At 45.4% G+C, this 18,200-nt stretch overlaps 1 protein-coding gene across 25 annotated transcripts in view; it reads right to left on the bottom strand.

Moving 5' to 3' along the window:
• The window catches only part of LOC144491780 (6-phosphofructo-2-kinase/fructose-2,6-bisphosphatase 4), a 275,487-nt gene that overhangs the window by 19,760 nt on the left and 237,527 nt on the right, over positions 1 to 18,200 (bottom strand). For all 25 annotated transcript variants that reach the window (XM_078210066.1, XM_078210050.1, XM_078210054.1 and 22 more), the window contains one exon: positions 7,929 to 7,993. In XM_078210066.1, coding sequence (XP_078066192.1) covers positions 7,929 to 7,993 — 65 coding nt within the window. The remainder of the gene's footprint in view (positions 1 to 7,928; positions 7,994 to 18,200) is intronic.

The raw sequence follows: 18,200 nt of genomic DNA, 5'->3' as shown, positions 1-18,200 counted from the left end.
GGCCATTCTAAATTGCCTCTTAGTGTCCCGGGATGCATAGGTTCGAGGGGTTAGTGGATAAATATGTAGGGATATGGCCTAGGTGGGATTGTGAAGGTGCAGACCCGATGGGCCGAATGGCCTCTTTCTGCACTGGAGGATTCTATGATTCTATGACACAACATTTGCTTCAAGTCCAGTGAAACCTCAATGGTGTCCAATCCCTGGATGACAGCAGATTAAACATTTTTCTGCTGCTTTCTGGCCAGCTCTTTTAACTTATGTTTGCAATACTAACTTCAAGATTTTCTGATGTGGAGATGCCGGCGTTGGACTGGGGTGGGCTCAGTAAGAAGTCTCACAACGCCAGGTTAAAGTCCAACAAGTTTATTTTTTATTATCATGAGCTTTTCAAGATTCAAGATTTTCTAGAATGCAATGCCTCGGCCAGAGTTGCTTTGCCAAACAATCAGCAACTTTTTCCCTGTAGTATCAATGCAATTGTTTGAAATTTGGTATTCTTTGGTTTGTCCTGATGAGTGCAAGATGAAAAGCTTCAGCAAAGTATGTTATTTCAGCAATAATCAACTTCTATACAACTAAGCAACTGATTGTAGAAAACTAGGTGAACAACAGAACTAGACAGTAAGTCAGTGAATATTACAGAAATACTACAGATAATGTGGATTACTACAGATAATTGGGAGGAGGGAAGGTTAATACTACAGATAATGGGGGGAGGGGATCGAGACGAGGTGACTGGGAGCGAGGAAGTTAGCTCGCAAACAGAGAAGGGTTATAGACGGTGCAAGAGGGAGGATGGACGGGGAATAGAGAAGGGGAGAGCTCAGACCAAAGGATTGAGATGTGTTTACTTTAATGCCAGGAGTATAGTGAATAAAGGGGATGAGCTCAGAGCGTGGATCGATGCCTGGAAGTGTGATGTGGTGGCCATTACAGAGACTTGGATGTCTCAGGGACAGGACTGGATACTACAGGTGCCAGGATTCAGATGTTTCAGGAAGGACAGGGAGGGAGGCAAGAGAGGGGGTGGAGTGGCACTGCTGATCAGGGATAGTGTCACAGCTGTAGAGAAGGTGTATGCTGTGGAGGGATTGTCTACAGAGTCTCTGTGGGTAGAAGTTCGGAGTGGGAAGGGGTCGATCACTTTGCTGGGAGTTTTCTATGGGCCGCCCAATAGTGACAGGGATGTTGAGGAGCAGATAGGGAAACAGATCCTGGAGAGATGCAGTAATAGCAGAATTGTTGTGATGGGAGACTTTAATTTCCCAAACATAGATTGGAATATCCCAAGGGTAAGGGGATTGGATACGGAGGCGTTCGTTAGGTGTGTTCAGGAGGGTTTCCTGACATAGCATGTGGACAAGCCTACAAGAGGAGAGGCTGTACTTGATCTGATACTGACCAATGAGCCTGGACAGGTGTCAGATCTCTCAGTGGGAGAGCATCTTGGGGATAGTGATCATAACTCTATCTCCTTTATGCTTGCATTGGAAAAAGAGAGGATCAAGCAAGCTAGGAAAGTGTTTATATGGAGTAAGGGGAAATATGAAGACATAAGGCAGCAAATTAGAGGAGTAAATTGGAAGGAGGTATTCTCGGGGAAATCTACTGAAGTGAGGTGGCAGTTTTTCAAGGAATGTCTGTCTAGGGTTCTACAGGACAATGTTCCGAGCAGACAGGGAGGAGTTGGTAGGTTGAAGGAACCGTGGTGCACGAAAGCTGTGCGAGACCTAGTCACGAAGAAAAGGAAAGCGTAGAAAAGGTTCCGAGAGCTTGGCGAAGATAGGGATCTAGATGAGTATACGGCTTGTAGGAAGGGACTAAAGAAGGAAATTAGGAGAGCCAGAAGAGGTCACGAGAAGGCCTTGGCAAGTAGAATTAAGGAAAACCCTAAGGCGTTCTATAAATATGTGAAGAAAACAAGGATGAGACGTGACGGAATAGGGCCTATAAAAGGTGAAGGCAGGAAAATCAGTACGGAACCAGTAGAAATGGCAGAGGTGCTTAATGAGTATTTTGCCTCGGTTTTCACAGAGGAGAAGGACATGGGTGGATGTACTGTGGGCTTGTGGTGGACTGAAAAGATTGAGTATGTGGACTTTAAGAAAGAGGTTGTGCTGGAATCTTTGAATGGCATCAAGATAGATAAGTCGCCGGGTCCGGATGGGATGTACCCCAGGTTACTGTGGGAGACGAGGGAAGAGACTGCAGAGCCTCTGGCGATGATTTTTGCGTCATCGATGGAGACGGGAGAGGTGCCAGAGGATTGGAGGATTGCGGATATGGTTCCTATTTTCAAGAAGGGGAATAGGGATAGCCCAGGAAATTACCGACCGGTGAGTCTAACCTCAGTGGTTGGTAAGCTGATGGAGAAGTTCCTGAGGGACAAGATTTATGAGCATTTAGAGAGGTTTAGTATGCTCAAGAATACTCAGCATGGCTTTGTCAAAGGCAGATCGTGCCTTACGAGCCTGATGGAGTTCTTCGAAAATATGACTAAACACATTGACGAAGGGAAAGCGGTAGATGTGGTTTATATGGATTTTAGCAAGGCGTTCGATAAGGTCCCCCATGCAAGGCTTCAAGAAAAAGTGAGAGGGCATGGGATCCAAGGGGCTGCTGCCCTGTGGATCCAGAACTGGCTTGCCCAAAGGAGGCAGAGAGTGTGTATAGATGGGTCTTTTTCTAATTGGAGGTCGGTCACCAGTGGTGTGCCCCAGGGATCTGTTCTGGGACCCTTGCTGTTTGTCATTTTCATAAATGACCTGGATGAGGAAGTGGAGGGATGGGTTGGTAAGTTTGCCGACGACACGAAGGTTGATGGGGTTGTGGATAGTCTGGAGGGATGTCAGAAGTTACAGAGGGACATAGATAGGATGCAAGACTGGGCGGAGAAGTGGCAGATAGACTTCAACCCAGATAAACTGCAACCCAAATAAATGCGTAGTGGTCCATTTTGGCAGGTCGAATGGGATGGAGGAGTACAATGTAAAGGGAAAGACTCTTAGTACTGTAGAGGATCAGAAGGACCTTGGGGTCCGGGTCCATAGGACTCTAAAATCGGCCCCGCAGGTGGAGGAGGTGGTTAAGAAGGCGTATGGTATGCTGGCCTTTATCAATCGAGGGATTGAGTTTAGGAGTCCGGGGATAATGATGCAGCTATATAAGACCCTCGTCAGACCCCACTTGGAGTACTGTGCTCAGTTCTGGTCACCTCATTACAGGAAGGATGTGGAAAAGATTGAAAGGGTGCAGAGGCGATTTACAAGAATGTTGCCTGGATTGAGTGGCATGCCTTATGAGGATAGGCTGAGGGAGCTCGGTCTTTTCTCCTTGCAGAGACGTAGGATGAGATGAGACCTCATCAAGGTGTATAAGATGTTGAAAGGCATAGATCGGGTGGACTCTCAGAGGCTTTTTCCCAGGGTGGAAATGGCTGCTACGAGAGGACACAGGTTTAAAGTGCTGGGGGGGGGGGTAGGTACAGGGGAAATGTTAGGGGAAGTTTTTCACACAGAGGGTGGTGGGCGAGTGGAATCGGCTGCTGTCAGTGGTGGTGGAGGCAAACTCAATAGGGTCTTTTAAGAGACTCCTGGATGAGTACATGGGACTTAATAGGATGGAGGGTTATAGGTAGGCCTAAAAGGTAGGGATATGTTCGGCACAACTTGTGGGGCCGAAGGGCCTGTTTTGTGCTGTAGTTTTCTATGTTTCTATGTTTCACCCGACTGTTCATAAAATGATAGCTAAATCTGCAGACAGTTTTATATCTTTCCCGATAGATTTCAATAGATATCAAAATGAAGAGAAATGTGAATGGGTGTTGAATCACCATGTGCACATAATTAAAATGACCCCCATTCTCTTGTATTTCATTTGCAGGATTCACCTCCACGTTTTCCTTTAGAATTTGGACTTACTCTCACTGTCCAATCCTGGAATATTGTGCTCAATTTGTTGACCCATTTCCATCTGTTGGGTGGGATTTTCAGCCCGCACTCGCCCCGAAACTGGAAAATCCCACCCAAAGTCCACGGACCTTTCCATGGTCCTCCCCTCGCCCACTGCTATTCCTGTGGCGGGCGGGACGGGAAAACTCCCCCTTTGTGTTCTTTGTGCACATCTTATATCTTTCTTAAAAATGATCTCCTTCCCACAGTCACAGTGCCACCATGTGTTTATAGACGGCTTGATTTTTATTTCCATTTTAATTGTTGTTAGATTCAGCCATATTTTAGTTTTAACATGTCCCAGTTCCCCCACATCCCAAGGTCTTTTCCAGCAATTTTTCCCAAATCAGTTATTTTGTTCATCCTTCATTTCAGTGAAGAACTCTTTTCTAAATTCAAGCATTTTGGTTCTAGTTCATCCTGCTGCTGATTGCCAGATAACCACAAGTGTGCCCAAGTTGGTGACTGGTCCCAGAAGTAGCACTACACCTGGATTACGGTGTTGTCCTGATTGCTCGTGAGAACCAGAACCAGGTGTTTATTTATTCCAGTGGCCTCTGATTCACAGTCAATGTTTTCACTCTCCTTCTCTCCCCTGACTGCTATCAGGACAGTCCCACTGTACATTGAGCTGGTGGAGGTTACCCAGTATTACAACATTTGTTATTCATTTTATAATGTGTTGTTTTTGTGTTCAGAAAGTTCTGGGGTGTAGGAAATGGGCGGGGTCACAGAAATGTGCTTCTCCCTTTAACTAGGAAGAAAATCTTCAGCAGTCTGCCAGTGATAGCAGAAAGCAATACTATCATGATCGACTTTCCACCTCTTTACTAGCCAAGGACACAAATGCAGAAACAGGCTTTTACACAGACATAACTGGGCATGATAAGAGGCAGCTTTATGACCCATTATCTAAACAAACTGTTACAAGAACTAGGAGCAAGCTAGGCCATTCAGCCCCTCAAGTTGCTCTGCCATTCAATACGATCATGGCTAATCCGAATGTGGCCTCAACTCCAACTCAGTTGGTGAGTCCACATCTTGAATACTGTGTGCAATTTTAGTCGGAACACTGGGAATTGGTGGAGACAGAGGAGGCCAGGTTCTCTCCAGATTCAGTTATTTTCTGTGTTAGGAAATAGAGCTGGTTTCGATAATTTATATTTTTAGTGTATTAAAATTAAGGTATCAATTTAGGTTTAAATTTAATTTGTGCTTCTGTGCTAAGGGTTAAAACTTTGGTTAGCACAAGTTAAAGAAAGGTCATAAAATCATAGAGGTTACAGCAAGGTGCCTGCATGTCTTTGGGTTTTAGTTTCACTTTAAACTATGCCTGCATTGTAATTGTAATAGAAGGTTTGCAATACATAAGCAATTATAGAGTGAAAATATCAAGTTGTTGCTTAGCAACCAAGGGTCCACATTGAAAAGCAGAAGCACTGGTGGTTAAGTTGGAACCAAGTACCTGAGTAGAAAGCAGCTCTCACATAAACTGCTACAGAGGCAGGTCAATGGAGTAAGGGGCAGAGAGCAAGTCCCTGAAGTTAAAGAACAGATAGTTCTAGAAACCAGGGATTGAAAAGAGAAGTGCCAGAAAGACTGAAATTAAAGAGAGTGGAGCTTGGAAACACTCGTGTGGGAGTCAGGAGTTCCAGAGAGACCAGTTGGTTCACAGTGTGACAAGCATCTGGGGGGTTGTGATGAGAACAAACAAAGAACAAAGAACAAAGAACAATACAGCACAGGAACAGGCCCTTTGGCCCTCCAAGCCCGTGCCGCTCCCTGGTCCAAACTCGACAATTCTTTTGTATCTCTCCATTCCCACTCCGTTCATGTGGCTATCTAGATAAGTCTTAAACGTTCCCAGTGTGTCTGCCTCCACCACCTTGCCCGGCAGCGCATTCCAGGCCCCCACCACCCTCTGTGTAAAATACGTCCTTCTGATATCTGTGTTAAACCTCCCTCCCCTCATCTTGAGCCTATGACCCCTCGTGAACGTCACCACCGACCTGGGAAAAAGCTTCCCACCGTTCACCCTATCTATGCCTTTCATAATTTTATACACCTCTATTAGGTCACCCCTCATCCTCCATCTTTCCAGTGAGAACAACCCCAGTTTACTCAATCTCTCCTCATAACTCTGGCCGGTTCAGAACAGAGTTGAGGGGGAACTTCTTCTCTCAGAGGGTAGTGAATCTCTGGAATTCTCTGCCCATTGAAGTGGTGGAGGCTTCCTCGTTGAATATGTTTAAATCACGGGTAGATAGTTTTCTGATCGATAAGGGAATTAGGGGATATGGGGAGCAGGCGGGTAAGTGGAACTGATTCGCTTCAGATCAGCCATGATCTTGTTGAATGGCGGGGCAGGCTCGAAGGGCCAGATGGCCTACTCCTGCTCCTATTTCTTATGTTCTTATGTTCTTATGTTCTTATAACTAAACCTTTCCATGCCAGGCAACATCCTGGTCAACCTCCTCTGCACTCTCTCTAAAGCCTCCACGTCCTTCTGGTAGTGTGGCAACCAGAACTGGGCGCAGTATTCCAAATGCGGCCGAACCAATGTTCTATACAACTGCAACATCAGACCCCAAAGAGACATTCACTAAAGTTCTATTGGATGGTGTCTATCACTGGCTTCCAGTCACTAAGGCAATCTTCTGTCATCACCAACCACTTTATCAAGTTACCCTGTATCCCATGTGAATTTACCTTCTTTACAAGTCTCCCATGTGGAACCTTGTCAAAGGCTTTGCTTAAATCCATAGAAACTACATCAACTGCACCACTCTTATCTACACACCTGGTCACATTCACAAAAAATTCAATCAAATTTGTTAGGCATGACCTCCCTCTGACGAAGCCATGCTGACTATCCCTGATCAAGCTTTGCCTCTCCAAATGGAGATAGATGCTCTCCTTCAGAAGTTTCTATAATAGTTTCCCTATCACTGATGTGAGACTCTCTGGCTGTAGTTCCCTGGTTTATCTCTACAACCCTTCTTAAATAGCGGAACCACATTAGCTACTCTCCAGTCGTCTGGCACCTCCCCCATGGCCAGAGAGGAATTGAAAATTTGGGTCAGAGCCCCTGCAATCTCCTCCCTCGCCTCCCACAGCAGCCTCGGACACAATTTATCTAATTTTAAGCCTACCAACATCTCTAATACCTTGTCATTCCCTATGTCAATTTGCTCAAGAACTTCAGTCTCTCTCCCTGAATTCCATACCTTCATCCTCATTCTCTTGTGTGAACGTGGATATGAAGTACTCGTTCAACACTCTACCGATGTCCTCTAGCTCCACCCTTGATTGCCCCTTTGGTCCCTAATGGACCCTACTCTTTATCTGGTTATCCCCTTCCCATTGATATACTTACAGAATATTTTAGGATTTTCCCTATTTTTACCAGCCAGAGTTTTCTCATATCCCTTTTTTGCTTTCTTAAGCTCCACACTTCCTGTATTCCACTAATGCCGCCACTGATTTGCTCCCCTTGTACCTGCGAAAAGCCTCTCCTTCCCTTCTCTTCGAATCCTGAATATTTCTGGTCACCCATGGTTTTCTGGGCTTGTTATTGCTTCATATTACCCTGGAGGGAACATGCTGGGCCCGTGCCCTCCCCATTTCCTTATTGCCCCCCTCCCTCTTCTGTAGATTTCCCCACAAGTAGCTGCTTCCAGTAAACCTTGGCTAAATCCTGCCCTATTATCCTAAAATCCACTCTCCTGAAATCCAAAACTTTTTTTTTGCAACTTGTTTATTTCCTTGTCCATAGCGAGCTGTAATTGTACCGTGTTGTGATCGCTGTCACTAAAATGTTCCCCCAGCACCACCTCAACCACCTGTCCGGCTTCATTCCCCAGGGGGATATTTCACCATGTTCGCAGGAGCTGCCAGTATAATTACACCAATAATCTTTTACAAAGCTTATTGAATGTTTTTGATTCAATAATTTAGCTTGGGTTTCTACCTTACCTCTGGCTTTTCTCTGTGCGTGTTGACTGCTTCAATATTGAGGAAAATGGATTCAACCTTACAGCCTAAGAGGGAAAAGACATGCAAAACAATCAAATAATGTTGATTCACATTTTAAAGCATTAAGATTACCAGAAACATTCATGCAGTTATTGGCAAATGATGTTCTGTTTGTTACAGTGGCCATCTCTGCTACATTGTGAAGGGACTTCTAAAAGATATAGGACCGTTACTTACACTTGATGATAATACAAGAATTTCCAAATGCAGTAAGTACACGAAGGTTGGTGGGGTTGTGGATAGTCTGGAGGGATGTCAGAAGTTACAGAGGGACATTGATAGGATGCAAGACTGGGCGGAGAAGTGGCAGATGGACTTCAACCCAGATAAATGCGTAGTGGTCCATTTTGGCAGGTCAAATGGGATGAAGGAGTACAATATAAAGGGAAAGACTCTTAGTACTGTAGAGGATCAGAAGGACCTTGGGGTCCGGGTCCACAGGACTCTAAAATCGGCCCCGCAGGTGGAGGAGGTGGTTAAGAAGGCGTATGGTGTGCTGGCCTTTATCAATCGAGGGATTGAGTTTAGGAGTCTGGGGATAATGATGCAGCTATATAAGACCCTCGTCAGACCCCACTTGGAGTACTGTGCTCAGTTCTGGTCGCCTCATTACAGGAAGGATGTGGAAAAGATTGAAAGGGTGCAGAGGAGATTTACAAGGATGTTGCCTGGATTGAGTGGCACGCCTTATGAGGATAGGCTGAGGGAGCTCGGTCTTTTCTCCTTGGAGAGACGTAGGATGAGAGGAGACCTAATAGAGGTATATAAGATGTTGAGAGGCATAGATCGGGTGGACTCTCAGAGGCTTTTTCCCAGGGTGGAAATGGCTGCTACGAGAGGACACAGGTTTAAGGTGCTGGGGGGTAGGTACAGGGGAGATGTTAGGGGGAGGTTTTTCACACAGAGGGTGGTGGGCAAGTGGAATCGGCTGCCGTCAGTGGTGGTGGAGGCAAACTCAATAGGGTCTTTTAAGAGACTCCTGGATGAGTACATGGGACTTAATAGGATGGAGGGTTATAGGTAGGCCTAAAAGGTAGGGATATGTAAAAGTTTTTATAAATATATAAAAAGGAATAGAGTGGCTAGAGTGAATGTTGGACCCTTGGAGGACGAGAGGGGGGAGTTAATAGTGGGAAATGAGGATATGGCTGAGTCTTTAAATAAGTTTTTTGTGTCGGTCTTCACGGTGGAGGACACAAATAGTTTGCCAAATATTAACGATAGAGGGTTGGCAGCAGGAGAAATACTTAATACAATTAATGTTACCAGAGAGGCAGTGCTGGGTAGACTAATGGGACTGAAGGTGGACATGTCCCCGGGTCCGGATGGAATGCATCCCAGGGTATTGAAAGAAATGTCAGAGGTAATAGTGGATGCGTTAGTGATTATTTATCAAAACTCGTTGCATTCTGGGGTAGTGCCGGTTGATTGGAAAACGGCTAATGTTACGCCGCTGTTTAAAAAAGGAAGGAGACAAAAGGCGGGTAACTATAGGCCGGTCAGCTTAACGTCTGTAGTAGGGAAAATGCTGGAATCCATTATTAAAGAGGAGATAGCAGGGCATCTGGATAGAAATGGTTCGATCAATCAGACGCAGCATGGATTCATGAGGGGAAAGTCGTGCTTGACGAACATGTTGGATTTTTATGAAGATGTGACTAGGGCGGTTGATGGAGGAGAACCGGTGGATGCGGTGTTTTTGAATTTCCAAAAGGCATTTGATAAGGTGCCCCATAAAAGGCTGCTGAAGAAGATTAGGGCACACGGAGTTGGGGGTAGTGTGTTAAAGTGGATTGGGGACTGGCTATCCGACAGGAAGCAAAGAGTCGGAATAAATGGGTGTTTTTCCGGTTGGAGGAAGGTAACTAGTGGCGTGCCGCAGGGATCGGTACTCGGGCCGCAACTGTTTACCATTTATATAGATGATCTGGAGGAGGGGACGGAGTGTAGGGTAACGAAGTTTGCAGACGACACAAAGATAAGTGGAAAAGTGAATCGTGTGGAGGACGGAGAAGATCTGCAGAGAGATTTGGACAGGCTGAGTGAGTGGGCGAGGATATGGCAAATGGAGTATAACGTTGTGAAATGCGAGGTTATACACTTTGGAGGAAATAATAACAAATGGGATTACTATCTCAATGGAAACAAATTAAAACATGCTACCGTGCAAAGGGACCTGGGGGTCCTTGTGCATGAGACGCAAAAGCCCAGTCTGCAGGTACAACAGGTGATCAAGAAGGCAAATGGGATGTTGGCCTATATTGCGAAGGAGATAGAATATAAAAGCAGGGATGTCTTGATGCACCTGTACAGGGCATTGGTGAGGCCGCAGCTGGAATACTGTGTGCAGTATTGGTCCCCTTATATGAGGAAGGATATATTGGCATTGGAGGGAGTGCAGAGAAGGTTCACCAGGTTGATACCGGAGATGAGGGGTTTGGATTATGAGGAGAGGCTGAGGAGATTGGGTTTGTACTCGTTGGAGTTTAGAAGGATGAGGGGGGATCTTATGGAGACTTATAAGATAATGCAGAGGCTGGATAGGGTGGAGGCGGAGAGATTCTTTCCACTTAGTAAGGAAGTTAAAACTAGAGGACACAGCCTCAAAATAAAGGGGGGTCGGTTTAAGACAGAGTTGAGGAGGAACTTCTTCTCCCAGAGGGTGGTGAATCTCTGGAATTCTCTGCTCACTGAGGTGGTGGAGGCTACCTCGCTGAATATGTTTAAAGCGCGGATGGATGGATTCCTGATCGGTAAGGGAATTAAGGGTTATGGGGATCAGGCGGGTAAGTGGTACTGATCCACGTCAGATCAGCCATGATCTTATTGAATGGCGGGGCAGGCTCGAGGGGCTAGATGGCCTACTCCTGCTCCTATTTCTTATGTTCTTATGTTCTTATGTTCGGAACAACTTGTGGGGCCGAGGGGCCTGTTTTGTGCTTTAGTTTTTCTATGTTTCTACATAATGAGTCTGTGAGTGGGGACTCAAATCATCTCAAGGAAAGAGCCTCCATTAGCAAAGATTTTACTTGTTGCAAATTAACACAATGATACCAACTGCCCCCACATACCAACTATTCTCCCAACACCAACCACAGCTGTTCCCCACAGTATCAGCCTCTGGGAGGCTTACATTATCTTTTCTATTTGCTTTTTTATTTGCTTCTCTCCCAGTTTGTGGGATCTCTACTATTCTGAGGGGCCAGATATTTTGGGGAAAGATCTAATCGCCTCTTTCTTTTTAAAAAGTGAAGGTGGGGAGGAGGGGGGGGGGCGGGGGGCTGGTGGGTGGTGTATTTAAACTTATAAAACATTTTGACAGAGTGGGGACAGAGAGAATGTTTTGTGGGAAGAGCAGAACTAGAGGCCATTTAGATAGTCAACACAAAATCCAATCGGGAATTCAGAAGAAACTTTAAGAATGGCGAGAATATGGAACACACACAACAGGAGCAGCTGGGGTGAAAAGTAAGAGGTTAGTCAACAAAATCAGAATGCATGGGACTGGGGGGAACATCCAGCTATGGATTGAGAATAGGTTAATGGACCGAGAACAGGGAGTAAGAATCAATGGATCATCTTCAGGATGGCAGGCTGTACTCGTGGAGTACCGCAAGGATCAGTCCATGAGGCCACAGCTTCTCACAATCAATATCAATGATTTGGATGTCAGAACCAAATGTAATATTTTCAAATTTGCTGATGATACAAAACTAAGTGGGAATGTGAGTTGTGAAGAGGATATAAGGAGGTTGCAAGGGAATTTGTCAGGTTATCTGAATGGGCAAGAACATGGCAGATGGAATATAATGTGAATAAATGTGAAGTTATTCACTTTGGTAGAAAAAACTGGCAGAGTATTTCTTCAATGGTGAGATGCTCTCCAAGGGGACCTGGGTGTCCTTGTTCATGAACCACTAAAAGCTGGCATGCAGGTGCAGCAACAGTTTGGAAGGCAAATGGCATGTAGGCCTTCATCGCAAGGGGACTTGAATTCACGAGCAAAGATGTCTTGTTGCAATTGTATAGAGTTTTGGTGAGACCACATTTGGAGTACTGTGTACAGTTTTGGTCTCCTTATCTAAGGTAAGATATACTTGCCAGAGAGGGAGTGCAACAGAGATACACCAGAATCATCCCTGGGATGTCTTATGAGGAGAGATTGAGGAAACTGGGCCTGTATTCTCCACAGTTTTGAAGAATGAGAGGTGATCTCACAAATTTACAGAATTGGTATAGGGTGTGGATATGATGTTTCCCCTGGCTGTTGAATGTAGAAAAGGGGCCTCAGAGTAAGTGCAGCCATTTAAGGCTGAAATGAGGAGAAATTTCTTCACTTGGAGGGTGGTGGATCTTTGGAATTCTCTATCTCAGAGGGCTGTGGAAACGTGGTCAGTGAGCATATTCAAGACAGGAAATCATAGAATCATAGAGGTTTACAGCATGGAAACAGGCCCTTCGGCACAACTTGTCCATGCCGCCCTTCTTTTTTTTAAACCCCCAAGCTAATCCCAATTGCCCGCATTTGGCCCATATCTCTCTATACCCATCGTACCCATGTAACTATCTAAATGCTTTTTAAAAGACAAAATTGTACCCGCTTCTACTACTACCTCTGGCAGCTTGTTCCAGACACTCACCACCCTCTGTGTGAAAAAACTGCCCCTCTGGACACTTTTGAATCTCTCCCCTCTCACCTTAAACTATGCCCTCTAGTTTTAGACTCCCCTACCTTTGGTAAAAGATATTGGCTATCTCGCTGATCTGTGCCCCTCATTATTTTATAGACCTCTATAAGATCACTCCTCAGCCTCCTACAGTTCAGAGAAAAAAGTTCCAGTCTATCCAGCCTCTCCTTATAACTCAATCCATCAAGTCCCGGTAGCATCCTAGTAAATCTTTTCTGCACTCTTTCTAGTTTAATAATATCCTTTCTATAATAGGGTGACCAGAATTGCACACAGTATCCCAAGTGTGGCCTTACCAATATCTTGTACAACTTCAACAAGACATTCCAACTCCTGTATTCAATGTTCTGACCGATGAAACCAAGCATGCCGAATGCCTTCTTCACCACTCTGTCCACTTGTGACTCCACTTTCAAGGAGCTATGAACATGTACCCCTAGATCTCTTTGTTCTGTAACTCTCCCCAACGCCCTACCATTAACTGAATAAGTCCTGCCCTGGTTCAATCTACCAAAATGCATCACCTCGCATTTGTCTAAATTAAACTCCATCTGCCATTCGTCAGCCCACTGGCCCAATTATTCAAGATCCCGTTGCAATTGGAGATAACTTTCTTCACTGTCCACTATAGAACATAGAACATAGAAAGCCACAGCACAAACAGGCCCTTCGGCCCACAAGTTGCGCCGATCACATCCCCACCTCTAGGCCTATCTATAGCCCTCAATCCCATTAAATCCCATGTACTCATCCAGAAGTCTCTTAAAAGACCCCAACGAGTTTGCCTCCACCACCACCGACGTCAGCCGATTCCACTCACCCACCACCCTCTGAGTGAAAAACTTACCCCTGACATCCCCCCTGTACCTACCCCCCAGCACCTTAAACCTGTGTCCTCTCGTAGCAACCATTTCAGCCCTTGGAAATAGCCTCTGAGAGTCCACCCTATCCAGACCCCTCAACATCTTGTAAACCTCTATCAGGTCACCTCTCATCCTTCGTCTCTCCAGGGAGAAGAGACCAAGCTCCCTCAACCTATCCTCATAAGGCATGCCCCCCAATCCAGGCAACATCCTTGTAAATCTCCTCTGCACCCTTTCAATGGCTTCAACATCTTTCCTGTAATGAGGTGACCAGAACTGCGCGCAGTACTCCAAGTGGGGTCTAACCAGGGTCCTATAAAGCTGCAGCATTATCTCCCGACTCCTAAACTCAATCCCTCGATTAATGAAGGCTAGTACGCCATACGCCTTCTTGACCGCATCCTCCACCTGCGAGGCCGATTTAAGAGTCCTATGGACCCGGACCCCAAGGTCCTTCTGATCCTCTACACTGCTAAGAATGGTACCCTTCATTTTATACTGCTGCTCCATCCCATTGGATCTGCCAAAATGGATCACTACACACTTATCCGGGTTGAAGTCCATCTGCCACTTCTCCGCCCAGTCTTGCATTCTATCTATGTCTCGCTGCAACTTCTGACATCCCTCCAAACTATCCACAACACCACCTACCTTGGTGTCGTCAGCAAACTTACCAACCCATCCCTCCACTTCCTCATCCAGGTCATTTATGAAAATGACAAACAGCAAGGGTCCCAGAACAGATCCCTGGGGCACTCCACTGGTCACTGACCTCCATGCAGAGAAAGACCCCTCCACAGCCACTCTCTGCCTTCTGCAGGCAAGCCAGTTCTGGATCCACAAGGCAACAGCCCCTTGGATCCCATGCCCTCTCACTTTCTCAAGAAGTCTTGCATGGGGGACCTTATCGAACGCTTTGCTGAAGTCCATATAGACCACATCCACCGCTCTTCCTTCGTCAATGTGCTTGGTCACATTTTCAAAGAACTCAACCAGGCTCGTAAGGCACGACCTATGCCACCAATAATTTTTTTGAGGAAGAGAAGGTGTTACAGGCTAATAGGCTGGAGGAAATAGATGTTCGGAGGGAGGATGTCTTGGCAGTTTTGAATAAACTGAAGGTCGATAAGTCCCCTGGGCCTGATGAAATGTATCCTAGGATTCTTTGGGAGGCAAGGGATGAGATTGCAGAGCCTTTGGCGTTGATCTTTGGGTCCTCGCTGTCCACGGGGATGGTGCCAGAGGACTGGAGAATGGCGAATGTTGTTCCTCTGTTTAAGAAAGGGAATAGAAATGACCCTGGTAATTATAGACCGGTTAGTCTTACTTCGGTGGTTGGTAAATTGATGGAAAGGGTCCTTAGGGATGGGATTTACGACCATTTAGAAAGATGCGGATTAATCCGAGATAGTCAGCACGGATTCGTGAAGGGCAAGTCGTGCCTCACAAATTTGGTAGAATTTTTTGAGGAGGTAACTAAGTGTGTTGATGAAGGTAGGGCAGTTGATGTCATATACATGGATTTTAGTAAGGCGTTTGATAAGGTCCCCCATGGTCGGCTTATGATGAAAGTGAGGAGGTGTGGGATAGAGGGAAAGTTGGCCGATTGGATAGGCAACTGGCTGTCTGACCGAAGACAGAGGGTGGTGGTCGATGGAAAATTTTCGGATTGGAGGCAGGTTGCTAGCGGTGTGCCGCAGGGATCAGTGCTTGGTCCTCTGCTCTTTGTGATTTTTATTAATGACTTAGAGGAGGGGGCTGAAGGGTGGATCAGTAAATTTGCTGATGACACCAAGATTGGTGGAGTAGTGGATGAGGTGGAGGGCTGTTGTAGGCTGCAAAGAGACATAGATAGGATGCAAAGCTGGGCTGAAAAATGGCAAATGGAGTTTAACCCTGATAAATGTGAGGTGATTCATTTTGGTAGGACAAATTTAAATGTGGATTACAGGGTCAAAGGTAGGGTTCTGAAGACTGTGGAGGAACAGAGAGATCTTGGGGTCCATATCCACAGATCTCTAAAGGTTGCCACTCAAGTGGATAGAGCTGTGAAGAAGGCCTGTAGTGTGTTAGCTTTTATTAACAGGGGGTTGGAGTTTAAGAGCCGTGGGGTTATGCTGCAACTGTACAGGACCTTGGTGAGACCACATTTGGAATATTGTGTGCAGTTCTGGTCACCTCACTATAGGAAGGATGTGGAAGCGCTGGAAGGAGTGCAGAGGAGATTTACCAGGATGCTGCCTGGTTTGGAGGGTAGGTCATATGAGGAAAGGTTGAGGGAGCTAGGGCTATTCTCTCTGGAGTGGAGGAGGCTGAGGGGAGACTTAATAGAGGTGTATAAAATGATGAAGGGGATAGATAGAGTGAACGTTCAAAGACTATTTCCTCGGGTGGATGGAGCTATTACAAGGGGGCATAACTATAGGGTTCGTGGTGGGAGATACAGGACGGATATCAGAGGTAGGTTCTTTACGCAGAGAGTGGTTGGGGTGTGGAATGGACTGCCTGCAGTGATAGTGGAGTCAGACACTTTAGAAACATTTAAGCGGTTATTGGATAGGCACATGGAGCACACCAGGATGATAGGGAGTGGGATAGCTTGATCTTGGTTTCAGATAAAGCTCGGCACAACATCGTGGGCCGAAGGGCCTGTTCTGTGCTGTACTGTTCTATGTTCTATGTTCAATCTTAGTGTCATCTGCAAACTTACTAACCATGCCTACTATATTCTCATCCAAATCATTACTATAAATGACAAATAACAGTGGACCCAGCACTGATCCCTGAGGCACACCGCTGGTCACAGGCCTCCAGTTTGAAAAACAACTCTCTACAACCACCCTCTGGCTTCTGTCAAGAAGCCAATTTTGTATCCATTTAGATACCTCACCCTGGATCCCGTGAGATTTAACCTTGTGCAACAACCTACCATGCGGTACCTTGTCAAAAACCTTGCTAAAGTCCATGTAGACAACATTAACTGCACTGCCCTCATCTACCTTCTTGGTTATCCCTTCAAAAAACTCAATCAAATTTGTGAGACATGATTTTCCACTCACAAAGCCATGCTGACTGTCCCTAATCAGTACTTGTGTCTCTAAATGCCTGTAAATCGATAGATTTCTGGATCCTAATGACATCAAGGGATATGGGGACCGTGTCAAGGTAGATGTTCATCCATAATTTATTGGTTTGAATGGCGGAGCAGGCTCGATGGGCCAAATCGCCTATTCCGGCTCCTATTTCGACTTAATTCATGTAATCCCTATCATTTTTATACTGTTTCTCAACTCTCTTGCTGACCATGATTATGTCATTACCTAAGCTGAGCTCTTTCCCTTCAGGGGTGTGGATAGGTCTTGTATTTTGCCAAATACTCCTCCCCTGGTCATCTAGCTTTATCCATCTACAGACAGCCAATTGTGATAGCTTTCTGCCTCATTCTTTCAAAGTCAGCCTTATTTAAATTTAAAATCTAGCTTTGTGATTTGCTCGTCTCACAAGCGTCACCTGATTTCAGTCACATGGTCATCAGCTGGAAGATATAGAGGAAGAAATTGGCAAGGAAGGTGAAAAACCATAATGTAGTTATAATGGAGGACTGTCTAATATAGACTGGGTTAATAAGAGTGGAAAGAGTGTTGAACAAGGAAGGAAGCATTGCTGGATTGGGTCCGAGGGAATGATTAATCAAGGGTTAGTCGGGGAATAGTTGTGGAAAATGACAAGGAACAAATCAGAGTAAAATAATTAACTGTAGAGGAGGATACAAAGCTGACTGAGTGACAGGAAGAGAGTCGTGGTGAATAGTTGTTTCTTGGACTGGAGAAAGCCGTATACTGAGGGTTCCCTGCTTCTTAGAACATTGTTACACGTGATTTCTTTAATGGAATTATTTCAAAATTTACAGAGGACACAACATTTCACTTGTGAACTGTGAGCAACATAGGAATTAGCAGCGAGAGTCGGCCATTCAGCCCTTTGAGCTTGCTTTGCCATTCTATATGATCATGCCTGATCTCCATCTCATCCTAACTCCACTTCCCTGCCTTTTCCCCATCGCCCTTTATCCTGCTTTTGATCAAATATTTATCTATCTCTTCCTGGAATCCATCGATTGATTCTGCACCCACTGCACTCTGGGGCAGTCAGTTCCATAGATTTACAACCCTCTGTGAGAAGTAGCTTCACCTAATCTCTGTCTTGAACCTCCCCCCTCTTACTCTACAACTATGACCTCTTGTCCTGGACTGTTATAGAAGGGGGAACATTTACATTTACTTTATCAATCATGTTGAGTATTTTAAATACCTCAATCAAATTCCCCCTCATTCTTCTGTACTCCAGCAAGTACAAGCCCAAGCTACTCAACCGCTCCTCATATGACAGCCCCTTCAAACCTAGAATCAATCTGAGGAAGATAGTGATAGACTTCAAGGTGACTCAGACAGGTTGGTGGAATGGGCAAACACATGGCAGATGAAATTTAATACAGAGAGGTGTTAAGTGATACACTTGGTAGTTGGAGTGAGAAAAAGCAACACAAAATAAAGGATAAAATTCTAAAGTGGATGCAGGAGAAAGAGGACCTGTGTGTATATGTGCATAAATCCTCAATGGTGGCAGGATCCTGGGCTTTCTAAATAGGGGCGTAGAGTACA

Source organism: Mustelus asterias, chromosome 3 (genome assembly GCF_964213995.1).
Source record: "Mustelus asterias chromosome 3, sMusAst1.hap1.1, whole genome shotgun sequence".
Taxonomy (NCBI): domain Eukaryota; kingdom Metazoa; phylum Chordata; class Chondrichthyes; order Carcharhiniformes; family Triakidae; genus Mustelus; species Mustelus asterias.
This window is presented reverse-complemented; position numbering and strand designations above follow the sequence as displayed.